This window comes from Pollachius pollachius, assembly GCF_949987615.1.
Source record: "Pollachius pollachius genome assembly, chromosome: 19".
NCBI lineage: Eukaryota > Metazoa > Chordata > Actinopteri > Gadiformes > Gadidae > Pollachius > Pollachius pollachius.
Genome location: NC_136952.1, coordinates 17,328,377 through 17,344,927, shown reverse-complemented (window position 1 = coordinate 17,344,927; position 16,551 = coordinate 17,328,377). Strand labels below are relative to the sequence as shown.

The following is a 16,551-nucleotide window of genomic DNA, read 5'->3' as shown; positions in this document are numbered from 1 at the left end:
AGGTTATAGATGCTGTATTACCTGTATTGCCTTATCTGTCCATATAAGCCAAACTCTTCAGCCACTCTAGAGTATCTAGTGACTGCTCGGATGGCACTAAAACCATTTGGTTGCATCTCCGCTTTCTGATTTGATAACCTTTACTAGTAGTCTGTTAGTTGTTTAAGGAAAGCCAATGGGGATTAAGAGGTGGTCCGTGACCTCTTGAACCCCTTTGTGCTGGGCTTCCAGCCTGGTGGCCCTCATCCTCGTTCCCCAGGCACTCTGTGTTTGGCCTTTGGATCCGGACCATGTGATCTACTACCAGACAGGAAGCTGTGTGTACATGTGGGTCATCCCCTCACATTGTTTCTCTCTGTGTGTCGTAGGATGAAGTGGACAGCCAGAGCCCTGTACTAAGAGACAACCCCCAGCTCCATGAAGAGGTGAAGGGCTGGCTTAAAGACCAGAAGGCTCAGGAAATCTTCATGCAAGGTAAAGGTAGTTATTCAACACGCAGTGTATTACTTACGTACATTTATCTACCAACCCGCTGCACTAAAAACATGGGGTCTTTAACGCACTCAGCTCCTCTGAGTGTTCTTCGTTCATGACATAGATCTGAAGTTAGGTTTTGGGTTGCTTTCACATACAAACCTCAAAACATTATATGGTTGGCTGTGAAAAACATCCGACCCACCTTAGCATTTCATTATTAAGTCTTGATAATAAATTGTAAGACCATGGCAATGCTTTATTGTTCGTTGGAAGGTATTTCTGCGGTATTACATCTTTTCGGCGCCATTTCCTCAAATGAGTTCCAGACATCCATTCAGCTCTTTCCCCTTGGTTCTCAGCTCTGTACTGATGACTTTTGGCTCCCGTCCCTTCCATTTGTTGTGTTTCTCTGTGGTCCAGGTCCTTATTCGCTGAATGGCTACCGTGTGCGCGTGTACAGACAAGACTCAGCCACCCAGTGGTTCACTGGCATCATTACTCACCATGACCTCTTCAGTAGAAACATGGTCGTCATGAATGATCAGGTGAGCATACTCACACACGAGGAGACACACGCATGCATGCACACGCAGACACACAGTCACACACGCACACAGACACCCACACACAAATGCACACGCACATAGATGCAGGGAGTAAAAAGGTCTACAAAATCTTGATCTCTTCTGCTCTTTTCTGCTCTCTCTTTAAAACTCTCGAAACACACCTACCATACCTTTAATACATTATTTTCACAAGATAAGCAAGATGATGGAAGTCTGAATAACCAAGCTAAGCAAGGTCCTCCTGAGGAAGTTACATTTCAGATGCACCAGTGTTTCTCAGACATATACTCTGACTAAGACGGTCACTTAGGTGTCAAAATTACAACACATTCATTTTAAGAACAACATGGTATAACACGTTGATTTAAAGTACTGAATTAAAATTTGAAAGAATATCCACAAGCAAGGAAAGCCAATGGATATCAAAAATAAATCTCTTATTGGGTCTTTTTTTGTGCAAAAAACACACTTCTTAGCCCCATTTAGCCAACTGGCATCCATTAAAACAGGCCCTTCCACTGTTTGATTGGTGGTAGTCCGTTGTTCTTGGAGCACGTTCCATGGCTAACCCTGTCCGGCCCCTCTAGGTGCTGGAACCTCAGAACGTGGACCCCTCAATGATCCAGATGACCTTCCTAGATGACGTGGTCCACTCGCTGCTGAAGGGAGAGAATATCGGCATCACCTCCAGACGGAGGTCTAGATCCAGCCAGAACAACAACAACAACAACAGCAGCGGCAGCAGCTCCGTCCATGTGAGTGCATTCCACACACCCCACACCGACGTACAGCTGCGGCCTCAGCATGTGGTCGGCCCAGTTCAGGCAGGCAGTGCAGCCGTTGCTTTGTGTGTAGTATTTTGGATTGAGTTTAGATTCCTGGGGGGATGGCCACCCGTTTGGTTCCTACGCCACATGTCCTCATCAGCTTATGTCCAGAATGATCAGCGCTCATGCCGTGGAGTTCATAGAGCTGGCTGAACCCTTTAATGTTGTTGATCACGGTCTCCTGGCTGTGCAGGGGGGGTAGTTTGGTCCTTCTTGGCATTCTTCCCTGTGAGCGGTGCTGGTGGAGATACCTTCATTAGGTTAGACATGTGTCAAAAAAACCATGTGGAGGGAACCTCTGTTGATAGGATGCACCTAAAAGGCCATATCTAACAACTAGTCTTACTAAAGTGCTCAGGGGACACTGCCAAGCAGCCACCATTCATTAATTTAATGGTTTAATAACCAAAACCAAAAGAAGGCCTATCAAACGGGCGTCTACACTGACTTCTGTGGTGCTGTTTACTTGAAGCAATGTGGTTAAGAAACAGAAATTGGAATACTGCACATAAAACATCTATCAAGTTATCAAATGTTATGCCGAACAGTGCTTGACGTACGCCTGCACAATTATTCATAAAATGAGAATCACAATGACTTGCTCCGAATTGAATTCATGATTCTCTCTCATTGCACTCATTAACCTATACAGAAGGAAACGCAACAAAAATATGACGGTGCCTGATGTATATATATATGCAATTTGGCTATCACTCTTTAACAGAAAGTTGATATCCCAAACACAACTGCACACCTTCATGTTATCAAAAGCAGGCTATGTTTACGTACCACAGTGCAGTAAACATTGGCTTGTAGCGCAGATTGCTATCGAGATGAATGATTAATACATATAACAGAAAGTGAAAACTATAGTTCGAGGGTGAATGATTGTAGTTTACCACTATGGATGCAATAATGCTACCACTATGGATGCTGTGTGTAAGAAACGTAAATAGGCCTTACCTTTATTGAGTGAATGTAGTGCCAATATAACCTACATGTATTTAAAAAGTCCACACATGTAAATCAAGTTTTGTGATGTAAATAGATAAATGATACTTGACCACACTTGACTTGATACACTGAATATATATCCACAAATCCAAATTGTCGTGTCTTACAACTGTGTAACGTTTGTTGTGAGCTGTGTATCTGCTTCAATGCTTTTGTCGTTCTTGTGGATCCGAACGGCTGTGGAGACACAGATCTTCTTGGAACTGTTTCTCCACGACCACAGAGAGAACAATGAGTCGAGCATAACTAGGGCAAAGTTCAAATCAGTTGAACTTTGAGGAGAGCCATTTAAAGCTCTGAATCAGGATCTGATGTGGCACATGGAACTCTGATGATCTCTCTATGAACCAGCCAATCCTCTTGGTCCCTAACAAATGTCTCCTGGTTTGTTGTGTCCCCCAGACGGCAGGAGGGAGAGGTAGCGGGACCCCTGGCAACACTCAGGTACCTACCCCTACCCACGGGCACCAGCCTTCAAAACATCTGTTTCTCATGGAGTCAGCGAAACAAAGATTACCTCACAAGAAAAATTACATTTAGTGATTCAGGCAAAATCAGTAAAAAATAAATGTATGAGATACTTTTGTTTTGGTTTGTCTATATAGAATTAGAATATATATATATAATTCCTCCTCCTACCTTCCCACTCAACCCCACTTGACCTCTTTTAAGCAATAGGTTTTATTTATTTTTGGTGCATTTCACTTCCCAGTCCGTGCACTGTTAGCTAATCTTACATAGGAGAGATTCAGTGGAGAAGAGAGATACAGTACACATTACAGAAGAGCTGCAGTACACAGGGAAGAAGAGAGATACATTACACATTACACATTACACATTACAGAAGAGCTGCAGTACAAAGGAAAGAAGAGAGATACATTACACATTACAGAAGAGCTGCAGTACACAGGGGAGAAGAGAGATACATTACACATTACAGAAGAGCTGCAGTACACAGGGAAGAAGAGAGATACATTACAGAAGAGCTGCAGTACACAGGGGAGAAGAGAGATACATTACACATTACAGAAGAGCTGCAGTACACAGGGGAGAAGAGAGATACATTACACATTACAGAAGAGCTGCAGTACACAGGGAAGAAGAGAGATACATTACACATTACACATTACAGAAGAGCTGCAGTACACAGGGAAGAAGAGAGATACATTACACATTACAGAAGAGCTGCAGTACACAGGGAAGAAGAGAGATACATTACACATTACAGAAGAGCTGCAGTACACAGGGAAGAAGAGAGATACATTACACATTACAGAAGAGCTGCAGTACACAGGGAAGAAGAGAGATACATTACACATTACAGAAGAGCTGCAGTACACAGGGGAGATGAGATACATTACGGAAGAGCTGCAGTACACAGGGGAGAAGAGAGATACATTACACATTACAGAAGAGCTGCAGTACACAGGGGAGAAGAGAGATACAGAAGTTGTGTGTGGCTACATTCTGCTGTATGAGTGAATCTTTCCAACGTCATCCTGATCAGGGTCACTACACACGAGCCCAGGCCAACAGCCCACGGCCCATCACAAACTCATCAGGAAGTGCTGCAAAGGGCTCCCAGGGTGCCATGGCCTCTCAGCAGCAGAGCCAGGCCCAGCCAGGCAGCCAATCGGCAGGCCACGCCCACTCCCCCGGGGCCCGGGACCAGCGTGGGGCCCGCTCCTCCAGGAGGAAGGGGTCGGACAGCAGCGTCCCCGAGGAGGAGAAGGAGAGGAGGGAGGAGCCGGGGAGAGGTGAGGGCACAGGGGGCTACACATACTAACTGATCATCACTGATGTTGTTACTGGAGTGTCATCAGGCTGGTAATGAAGTAAGGGGAGTTCTGTACTGGCCTGGGAACCAGACAGAACAGAGCTGGTGTTTTATTTGCTCTGGCAGATGGTGTGGCCCCCCTCCGTTCTGACCCTTTCCAGTGGACCTGGGCGGGGTCGGGCCCACAACCCTTTATCTAATATGGGGGTGGTTAAATCTGATGATTGGCTGACCAAGATGGCTGCTGCTGGTTGTCGGTGGTCTGTTGAATCTGCGGTCGGATTCGTTATCCACTACCGCTACATTTGCTCTCAAATAATATCAAATTGCACGTAAATATTTTGCTGATAAATAGATTTTTGTTAGATGGGCGTTTGACTCAATTTGGTCAAATGTAATTCACCAGTACAGCGGTCAGTGCTGCGTCACACAGACCGTTGTTCTGATTGGTTGTAGGTCTATCCAACTGCGTCCTAAGGCGCTTTGGTCGGAGCTCGTTGGTTCTACACTTTGGAAATCCAAAATGAACTGAGAGGTAGCAGACTCATAAGTGGTCTGGCGATGTCAGGCTACTTTATACACCTTATGGGTTTGATAGTAGTAGCTGGATGCTTGAAGATAGGAATTAATTAAATAAATTTGTTTAAAGTAGCAGGACCACAACATACTGTCCTTCATGAGGAGAACAGGACCAAATACTGAAAAGCACTGTGCCTGCTACTGCCTCACAGTATATCATGAACCACAGGGTTGACTGGTGCTGCTTATATCGCCTCAGAGATGTGTCTCTGACTGATGCTTCTCCGTGCAGATTCCAAGCCCAAGGTCAAGCCGACCGTCAACAAGCGGCGCAAGACCGAGGAACAGGAGAAAAAGGCCGGCCTGAAGAGGCTGAAGACAGAGACGACCTCGGACCTGTCGGAGAGCAGCGACAGTGAGCACCCCCACAACAAGAGGACCATCCACTCCTCCTGCTCCTCTTCCTCCTCGTCCTCGTCCTCCTCTTCATCCTCGTCCTCCTCTTCTTCTGAGCCCAACTCTGAGAACGAGTTGAAGAGCCGCGGCGGGGAGCTGATCGCCAGCAGCGTTTCCAAAATGGAGGAGGACGAGAAGCCGGTGGCGTTGACCGCGGGCTCTAAACTCAGCGAGTTGCCGTCGCTCACTGGCCGGCTATCGCCGTGGACCGAGGTCCGAGGGTCGGAGGACAGTAGGAAGGGCTGCGTGGTGAAAGAGACGGGCTCCTCGGAGACAAAGGAGGAACAGGAGCTGACGGCGGTGACGCAGCTCCCTCGGTCACCACGACAACACCTGGCCCCCCTGCTGAGCACGGCTGTCCAGGGCTGCATCATGGAGAGCACCAAGAGCACTGTGAACGGTACCGCATGGAAGAGCTTCACACTAGACTCATGTTCTGACTACACATGTCATTGAAAACATGTGGTGCAGATTGATAAAGATTTACTCAAACCACGTCTTTGTTTTGCTCCTCAGCCACTCCTCGGCCCCAGACGCCATCGGCCACGTCCTCGTCTCATCTCCATAGCAACAGCGTGATGGACATCACGGAGGAGGCCCAGGCAACGGTGCACCGTGAGAGCTCGGAGGCCGTGTCGGCGCTGCTGGCCTCCCAGGAGTCCACAGCCCTGTCTCCCTACCTCCCCCTCAACCCCTCCCCCGTCTCCTCTCCCCCCGTACCCCCGTCCCCCTGTCCCTCCGAGGGTGGACGCCGCGGGCTGGACATTGAGCCCGCGCCACCGCCGCCACTGCCTGCACCTGTGCCTGCGCCCATACCACCTGCTTCACCTGGGCAGGGCACCATGGGAGCTGGCACGATGGGAGCCGGCCCCATGGGAGCCGGCCCCGTAGCAGCTGGCCCCATAGCAACTGGCCCCATACTAGCTGGCCCCGTAGGAGCTGGCCCCATACTAGCTGGCACCGTAGGAGCTGGCCCCATGGGAGCTGGCCCCATGGGAGCTGGCCCCATGGGAGCTGGCCCCATGGGAGCTGGCCCCATACTAGCTGGCCCCATGGGAGTTGGCCCCATGGGAGCTGGCCCCATAGCAGCAGTCCGCAGCTTTGGCAACAAGATGGAGTTTGCCCACTCCGAGGTCATCAGGTAAGAACGCTGGACCATCCTTCAATTATGACTATTTTACAATAATTATGGTGCATGTTTTAAATGCATACAATCCTTTTTTCAGACCGGTAACCTCCATGTCTGAGCCTGCAGTGCCAGTGGAAAAAGAGAAAACTCCCCTACAACACCCCCATAACCATCTCAATCATCATCCTCTTCCTCATCATCAGCAGCATCACCACCTCCAGCCCACGCAGCAGCACCCACAACACTACACAGGCCTCCTGCCATGCATCAAGAGCCCTTCTCCCTCAGAAGAGACCAGAAAACACCAACAATCCCCATCCCAAAAGGTAAAGGCACATCCTGCCGCCGAGCTGTGCAAACCAAGAGTCAGCCCCAGCCCCAAACCTCAGAACCACCACAGCCACCCCTACCACAGCGCCGGCATGGCCCTGCTTCCCTCTGACCTGCTCAAAGCAAAGGCCCAGCAGGTGCTCCTGGACAGCTCCAAACCCAAACCCCACACCTCCCCCGAGGTCTCCAGGCATAAAATGCCTAAATACTCAGACACCCCTCCCTCCCCGATAGCCCGCGCAGGGGCCAAGCCAGAGCCGCCAGACGCCCCGCGCTCCGGCTTCAAGCCGCTCCACCCTCGCTCTGAGTCCGGCAGCTCCAACGGCAGCAACTACACCAAGAGCCCCCTCATCATCGACAAGAACGAGACCTTCACCGTGTACCGCGACCCAGCCCTCGTGCGCACCGACGCCGAGAACTCTGTGGCCAACGCGGCCAGCGTCTCCTCCAACCACGTCGGGGCCTACCTCCACCCTCATTTGCACTCTCTTCACTCCCAGTCTCCGCACTCCACATCTCACCCGCACATCCTCCACCCTCCTCCACCGCCCTCCTCGGCTCTCCCCCACCTGCTGCCTCCGGGAGTGCTCCCTGCCATGCCCCCGCCTCCCACCGCCTCTCTCCTGGCTTCACACCCCCGGCTGGACTCCCCGGGAGCGCTGGGGCACCTGGCCCTGGCCCACGGACACCCAGCACCGTCACACCAGCAGCAGTTCATGCAGGTGAGGCTGCACCTTGTTGTTACACCAATACTCTACACCTTGTTGTTACACCTATACTCTACACCTTGTTGTTACAGCTATACTCTACACCTATACTCTACACCTTGTTGTTCCACCTATACTCTACACCTTGTTGTTACACCTATACTCTACACCTTGTTGTTACACCTATACTCTACACCTTGTTGTTACACCTATACTCTACACCTATAATCTGCCCCTTGTTACACCTATACTCTTCTCCTTGTTGTTACACCTAGAGTCTAGCCCTTGGTGTTACACCTATGCCCTACACTTTTTTGTTGCACCTATACTCTACACCTTGTTGTTACACCTATACCATACACCTTGTTGTTACACCTATACTCTACACCTTGTTGTTACACCTATACTCTACACCTTGTTGTTACACCTATACTCTACACCTATACTCTACACCTTGTTGTTACACCTATACTCTACACCTTGTTGTTACACCTATACTCTACACCTTGTTGTTACACCTATACTCTACACCTTGTTGTTACACCTATACTCTACAGCTTGTTGTTACACCTAAACTCTACACCTTGTTGTTACACCTATACTCTACACCTATAATCTGCCCCTGCTTGTTACACCTATACTCTTCTCCTTGTTGTTACACCTAGAGTCTAGCCCTTGGTGTTACACCTATGCCCTACACTTTTTTGCTGCACCTATACTCTACACCTTGTTGTTACACCTTTACCATACACCTTGTTGTTACACCTATACTCTGCCCCTTGTTGTTACACCTATACCCTACAACTTGTTGTTACACTTATACCCTACCCCTGAACATACATAGCCCTTGGAAAGAAGGACGTCCTTGGTGTTGATGGAAGCTCTTGGTGGATGTGTAACGTTTCGTCTGTTCCCAGGCCCAGGTCCCACCTCCTCCTTCACTCCTGGCCCAGGCCCACGGCGGGGCGGCCGGACTGGGCCTGTACCCGATCCTCTGGCAGTACGCCAATGGAGCGCCTGCCAGCTACCCTCCAGGCCTCAACCTCCCCCCGAGCACCAAGTGGGTCCATCCAGAGAGCGCAGCCGCCGCCGTCAACGCAGAGGCCTCCCTGAGGAGGGTACGTCCTCCAGACCGCCTACTGTGTCCTGGCTCTTCTAGTAGTAGATAGTACTTATGGCTGGATTACTGTGTCCTGGGTATTCTAGTAGTAGATAGTACTTATGGCTGGATTACAGTATCCTGGGTAATCTAGTAGTAATAGTATTTATGGCTGGATTACTGTATCCTGGGTCTTCTAGTAGTAATAGTACTTATGGCTGGATTACTGTGTCCTGGCTCTTCTAGTAGTAATAGTACTTATGGCTGGATGACTGTGTCCTGGCTCTTTTAGTAGTAATAGTACTCATGGCTGGATTACTGTATCCTGGGTATTCTAGTAGTAATAGTACTCATGGCTGGATTACTGTATCCTGGGTATTCTAGTAGTAATAGTACGTATGGCTGGATTACTGTATCCTGGGTATTCTAGTAGTAATAGTATTTATGGCTGGATTACTGTGTCCTGGCTCTTCTATTAGTAATAGTACTTATGACTGGATTACTGTGTCCTGGGTATTCTAGTAGTAATAGTACTTATGGCTGGATTACTGTGTCCTGGGTATTCCAGTAGTAATAGTACTTATGGCTGGATTACTGTGTCCTGGGTATTCTAGTAGTAATAGTAATTATGGCTGGATTACTGTGTCCTGGCTCTTCTAGTAGTAATCGTATTTATGGCTGGATTACTGTGTCCTGGCTCTTCTAGTAGTAATAGTACTTATGGCTGGATTACTGTGTCCTGACTCTTCTAGTAGTAATAGTACTTATGGCTGGATTACTGTGTCCTGGCTCTTCTAGTTGTAATAGTACTTATGGCTGGATTACTGTGTCCTGGCTCTTCTAGTAGTAATAGTATTTATGGCTGGATTACTGTGTCCTGGCTCTTCTAGTAGTAATAGTACTTATGGCTGGATTACTGTGTCCTGGCTCTTCTAGTAGTAATAGTACTTATGGCTGGATTACTGTGTCCTGGCTCTTCTAGTAGTAATAGTAATTATGGCTGGATTACTGTGTCCTGGCTCTTCTAGTAGTAATAGTACTTATGGCTGGATTACTGTGTCCTGGCTCTTCTAGTAGTAATAGTATTTATGGCTGGATTACTGTGTCCTGGCTCTTCTAGTAGTAATAGTAATTATGGCTGGATTACTGTGTCCTGGCTCTTCTAGTAGTAATAGTACTTATGGCTGGATTGCTGTATCCTGGGTCTTCTAGTAGTAATAGTACTTATGGCTGGATTACTGTGTCCTGGCTCTTCTAGTAGTAATCGTATTTATGGCTGGATTACTGTGTCCTGGCTCTTCTAGTAGTAATAGTACTTATGGCTGTGTCCTGGCTCTTCTAATAGTAATAGTTCTTATGACTGGTTTACTGTGTCCTAGTAGTAATATTCTAGTAGTAGATAGTACTCATGACTGGTTTACCGTCTCCTGGGGTATTGTAGCAGTAGATAGTATTTGTTTGCGCTTTCATCAAGCAATCAAACTTGTATTTTTTTTATATTTTTTTTACAGAGCCAGCAAGGTGGTTCACAGGCATATACACCACCACATCAGCTATACACCAGAGAGCACAAACATACACAGCCTCAATAGAACGAGGCATAAGAGGGCAAAACACAAACACAACGCTGGGATATGCTGAAGAGCTTTAAAGAGTCCCTGCGTGTGTCATAATGAAGGCTTGCCTTTTGTTTCCTCCAGAGCACGGCCAGCCCATGGCTCCACCCCACCGTGGCCGGGGACGGCCTGTCCCTGCTGAGCCACGTCCCGGTGCGGCCCGCCAGCGCAGACTCCCAGCGGCCCTCACTGAAGATGATGGGCGCCCACACCAGCCCGCCCATGTCCAGGAGCCGCACAGAGCTGCACAAGGAGTCAGTACTACCGTCAATGGGGAGACCCAGCACTAATGCAAGGCGGACAGTACGCCTCCGTCACAGGGGTTGTCTGTCTAGATATTGATTTGAAGTGGTGCTGTCATATCATTGACTGGAGGTCGACCAAATCCATTGGTTTGAATCTAAATTGTATGTTATGAACATTTTTTGATCTGAATACAAACATCAAGCTAGCAGGATTGCATGACTCAAAGGCTTTCTGTTGGGTCATCTGGGGGCAGCAAGCAAAGCAGTCAAAGGATCAACAGGGGGTTTCCTCCCCTTGGTTCACCTCATTACTGGCTGCTAGGGCAGCTGCTAGGGGCCATGCTAGAAGGGGAGGTGGGGAGAGGGATCAGGGCTTGGTTTGTTCAGACAGCCTTGTTATATGTTCAGGGTACGGACATGTTGGACGGACATCAGGGTTGTCCGATACAGAGTCAGACACATATGATGTGGTGCATGGTAGAACTCTGTCGCTCACTTGTTATAAAAGCATCAAACATTCTTAGAAAGGGTATTAAACCCTCTCCGTACAGTTTTGTAATCACAAACCAACACCCTCACAGCCTGAAAAGGCTCTGTTTACAGATAGACATAATGCGGCAATAGCATCGTTTACATTTGACATTGATGTACACACACGTGTCTTTCTGTTTCCATGGCATCTTCTGGAACAATGTGCCATTGTGCACCTTTCGCTTATAATAATGCATTGATGGAAGAACAGACCTGGACGCGTAGGGATTGTAGTTAGCTGTCATTCCACTGTAAATGCCGCCATCTGAAGACTCCTTGCCAGTATTGCAGAGGTTCTGGGATGTTGGTCTGAACTCCTCCCCCCCTGCTGTGTTTCCCAGTGACATGGATAAACAAAGCTTCATGGATCCAATCAGAACCTTGACGTTGGCCCAGCTTAAGCAAGAGCATACGGACCAGAGTCGGACCGCCACCGGGAAAGATGCCCATCTCCACCGCCTCTACCTGGAAGCCCAGGGCAAGCATGCACGCCTGGCCCATACCCAGGTACATATACCCTCAAACACTACGCCCATACCCAGGTACATATACCCTCAAACACTACGCCCATACCCAGGTACATATACCCTCAAACACTAACACATACCCAGGTACATATACCCTCAAACACTACGCCCATACCCAGGTACATATACCCTCAAACACTACGCCCATACCCAGGTACATATACCCTCAAACACTAACACATACCCAGGTACATATACCCTCAAACACTACGCCCATACCCAGGTACATGTACCCTCAAACACTACGCCCATACCCAGGTACATATACCCTCAAACACTAACACATACCAAGGTACCTATACCCTCAAACACTACGCCCATACCCAGGTACATATACCCTCAAACACTACGCCCATACCCAGGTACATATACCCTCAAACACTACGCCCATACCCAGGTACATATACCCTCAAACACTAACACATACCCAGGTACCTATACCCTCAAACACTACGCCCATACCCAGGTACATATACCCTCAAACACTAACACATACCAAGGTACCTATACCCTCAAACACTACGCCCATACCCAGGTACATATACCCTCAAACACTACGCCCATTCCCAGGTAAATATAACAGGCTGTCATGTCTTTGCCTTTTCTGAGTATTTTGGAGTACATTGGGGAGGATTGATGAGGTGTGCCTTACTCCTCAACAGGACGCGGTGCAAGCGGCAGACAGAGCCAGCAAATACAAGGAGGAGAACCGAAGGATTCTCCAAGAGAGTATCGAGGTGGCCCCGTTCACCGCCAAGATCCACCGGCCAGCCGACCTGGGGGCCGAGAGAGACCGGGACAGAGACCGGGAGACGCACTTTCCTTCTCACCTCCCGTCCCTCACACCCCCCAACCCCAAGGCCGGCCATCCCCATCCACACCCGCACGCGGCCCAGTCAGAGAAGAGCAACTACTTCACCACGCTGTCCAACAGTGTGGTGAACGAGCCCCCCAGGCTGTACCCCACCAAGGAGCTCAACTCCTACTATGATAAGGTCTCGGTCGGGGCCGTGGTCTCCAGCATCGTGGCCACCCAGTCTGTACCCGTCCAGGGGGCTCCTTCTCTGGGCAGCTACAGCTCTAAGGCCTCCCTCTCCAAGCCGCCTCCCCTCATCAAGCACCAGCCTGAAGGCGGGGAGGGTCTGGCTGGCAAAATCACAGAGCACCTCAGCCAGCAGGCCTCGCTGGTCCAGCAACACCACGTGGTGGGGATGGAGCGCCATCATCTGGAGCGCCACAGCCCTTCATCCTCCCTGAACCACCATCATCATCCTCACCCACAGCAGCAACAACAACAGCAGCAGCACCATCATCACCACCAGCACCACCAGCAGCAGATGCAGCAGCAGACACAACAGCAGCAGCATCAACAGCAGCAGCATCAACAGCAGCAGCATCAACATCAGCAGCATCAACATCAGCAGCATCAACAGCAGCAGCATCAACAGCAGCAGCATCAACAGCAGCAGCAGCAGCAGCAGCAGCTGCAGCATCAACAGCAGCAGCATCAACAACAGCAGCAGCAGCATCAACAGCATAAACAGCAGCAGCATCAACAGCTTCAGCATCAGCAGCAGCACCAACAGCAGCTGCAGCAGCACCAACAGCAGCTGCAGCAGCATCAACAGCAGCTACAGCAGCATCAACAGCAGCAGCATCAACAGCAGCAGCATCAACAGCAGCAGCAGCTCAGGGGAATGCCATCTCTTCACCGAGCGCCCGTTTTCCATCCACCCACACAGTATGCGCTGGAGCGGAAGGAAGCTGCCGAGCGGGAGAGGGAACGGGAGAGGGATAGGGGAGGCTATGGTGGCCGCTTGTCTCCGCCCACACTCACGCCCATACAGCCGGTGAGTGTGGCGGCGGCGGGAAGCAAGACATCGGCGGAGCAGCAGAAGCCTCCTACACTACTGCCGGAGACCAGGGAGGTCAAAGGGCAGGGGGCGGCTGGCACCACCGCCACCATCGGCTCTGCCCCCGCCGCCGCTGACAGGATGGTGATGACGTCGTCAGCAGAAGGCTGGAGGAGCCGCGATGTGAGCCAACAGGAGAAGGGAGCGGAGAGGGGAGTGTGGTTCCCCGGAGAGACTGCCTGCAGCTCGCTATGGGGCAAGCCTCACGCCGCCATGGCGTCCGTCATTGTGCGCCCGTCGACATGCATCAAATACGAGGGGAGCCCTCCCCTGGGGGCTAACAGACTCCCTGCCATGATCCATAAGGAGCTGCCCCAGGGGAGGCTGTACTCAGCCAAGCCCCAGCTGGACAGTCCCAGGCCGATGGATGGTGTGAAGGAGCCGGGCTATAGCCCAGGAATGGGTAGAGTCATACAGCCTAATACCAACCTGGACGATATGTGTGCTCAGTACAAAAAGTCAACATCAATGTGTGGTATGCAGAGAAATACCGGAGCCATCCACACTAATGCACTGGACAGGACTGAGATCTCTGCCTTGTCCACACTCGGCTCACCAGGAAAGCGTGGAATAAGTGGTCCGGATCTAGGATGCTATGTCTCAGCGAGAGGTGACCTCGCAGCTCATAAAGCTGGCCATGCCGGCCGTCCACTAGGCAACTCGGGTCTCTCTGATCAAGAGGGCTTCGGGTCCCGCACCTCTTCTCCCGGCGTTTCCTGGCTTCCCCCTAGTCCGGCGGGAACGCCCCACCCCAGCCCGAGCATCACTCCCATGCCCAGCTCTGTCTCCAGCCCGAGCCAAGCCTTCTCTCCCTCTTTTGTTCACCTCAAGAAGCACAAAGCTGCCTTAGCTGCAGCCCAGTCCAGAAACAGCTGCACCAGTGCACCCCCCACCGCTGCTCCTGGAAGCTCGTCCATTCCCCTCCAGTCGGCCGACAAGCCCATCCCCAACAGCTCCCCTCCTCCCTCCTTCTCCAGCCAGGCGTCGACCTCCTCCATCGACAGCAGCAGCTCAGCGAGTGGCCACACGACTCCGGGCAAGTCCAGCCCGCTGCCCAATGGCCTGCCCGCCACGGCTGCCAGCGGGCAGTCCAGCAACTACCACAAGCTGAAGAAGGCCTGGTTGACCAGGCACTCGGAGGAGGACAGGAACACCACGACGACCAGCGCAGCCCCGGCGGTCTGCGCCAAACCGGAGAAGGTCCCCGGGCCGCCGCCGGCTACAGCCAGCACCTTGCAGAGCAACAACGCGGCCATGGCTGAGATGATCAAGCCGTGCTCCGTCAACCTCATCGCCTCCACCTCCGGCAACCCAGAGAAAGGCAAGGAGAGCGGCGTCAAAGTGAGCGAGCGGGCGCCGGAGGAGAAGGCAGCGGCGGCGGACGTGGGGGCGGAGGAGAGGAAGCCTTCCACCCCGGGCCGGAAGGCCAGCAAGCGGACGTACGAGTCGGGCTCGGAGAGCGCCGGGGACGACTCCGACGCCAGCGAGAGTAAGACGGAGGCCCGGGCCAAGCGCCAGCCCAAACCCACCTACAAGAAGAAGCAGAACGACATGGCCAAGAGGAGAGGGGACAACGACAAGGACGAGGACGACGTAAAGCCCAACGGCGTCTTCAGGTCCGCCCGGGAGAAGACGAAGCTCAAGCTTGCCAGCAGCAGTAAGTCTAGACTCTCACTTTACGCTCAACCGGTTCAGGTGCTTCAGCCTGAATACCAGTGGTACAACTTGGCTAGGAATTCTGCATTGAATGAGTTGTTGGGGCTCTAGAATTGGACAATGCGAATGGTGAAAGCAGTATTTCTGCTCTCCTCCCCAGTGCTGGGGTTATGTTGTGAGCAGGCGTGGGTGTGAGGCCCGAGCTGGTGGAGCAATCGAGGGTATGTAAAGCGGAGCTGCAGAGCTTCTTCCCAGCACCGCGCCTCTCGTCAAGCTGGCTCCCATTAACTTTCCTAGAATCATTTCCTGACAGAGTAACTTTAAGTGTTGGCCTTTGACCCTAGAGGCAGTGAGCTCATCACACACACACACAGACACACGTCCCCCCCCTTCTTCCACGGCCACTAGTGTTTTCCAATGGAGTCGTTCTCTGATCTCCCCTCGGTCTCTGCTGTAGTCTTCTGCTCTGATGTACAGACTACATTTTTTGGGGGGTATTTTAAACTTTCATGGTTTTTCATTTTTTTGGGTGGAAAAATATTCTACCTGAAATAAATAGCCTATTTTCATTTATTGGTTTCTAACCACTCTACCGTCTCAGCTACTTTTTACTGTCCATGCGCAGTGTAACAGTGGTCATACAGCACGGTTCGGTCCTGCACGCGCCCAGACTCCGGTTACATCAGCTGTCGTCATGATCTCTATCGCTGATAAACATAACCCAAATTCGCGGGTTATGTTTCATAGCCCGTTTTCCTCCTTCCTCTTGCTGTTGTAAGGTTCCAGCTGCTCTGAGCGTAGTCTCCACGAAAAGACTGTTGCATTTTAAATTACAAGATATATAGGCCTAATTAGGCCTCTGCGCGCGATCTGTTTTCGCGGTGCCCGCGTTGCCCGAGCCGCGTTGCCCGCGGTTCCCGGGCTGCTGTCACGGTGCCCGCGGTTCCCAGGCCATTCATTCACGCACCAGAGGATCAGGGTAAGGTATGGGGGCGTTTGCTCAAAAAAGGTTGAGAACCACTGTTCTAGAGCATTCGGTGCTTGGCTTCGTCCACATCCCAGAACAAGAGCTCCATGACGGCAATGTCTAGGGTTTCACACACTTATCCACATCTGGTGTGCAGCTGTGTGTGTGTGTGTGTGTGTGTGTGTGTGTGTGTGT

General features: G+C 50.9%; 1 protein-coding gene across 3 annotated transcripts in view; it reads left to right on the top strand.

Moving 5' to 3' along the window:
• jmjd1cb (jumonji domain containing 1Cb) overlaps positions 1–16,551 on the top strand; it is a 98,471-nt gene that overhangs the window by 64,782 nt on the left and 17,138 nt on the right. For 2 of the 3 annotated variants that reach the window (XM_079756932.1, XM_079756934.1), the window contains 12 exons: positions 369–480; positions 898–1,022; positions 1,631–1,798; positions 3,287–3,328; positions 4,392–4,641; positions 5,473–6,036; positions 6,153–6,777; positions 6,863–7,817; positions 8,720–8,920; positions 10,602–10,771; positions 11,635–11,800; positions 12,483–15,390. In XM_079756932.1, coding sequence (XP_079613058.1) covers positions 369–480; positions 898–1,022; positions 1,631–1,798; positions 3,287–3,328; positions 4,392–4,641; positions 5,473–6,036; positions 6,153–6,777; positions 6,863–7,817; positions 8,720–8,920; positions 10,602–10,771; positions 11,635–11,800; positions 12,483–15,390 — 6,286 coding nt within the window. The remainder of the gene's footprint in view (positions 1–368; positions 481–897; positions 1,023–1,630; positions 1,799–3,286; positions 3,329–4,391; positions 4,642–5,472; positions 6,037–6,152; positions 6,778–6,862; positions 7,818–8,719; positions 8,921–10,601; positions 10,772–11,634; positions 11,801–12,482; positions 15,391–16,551) is intronic. The other variant, XM_079756933.1, reaches the window with a different exon arrangement.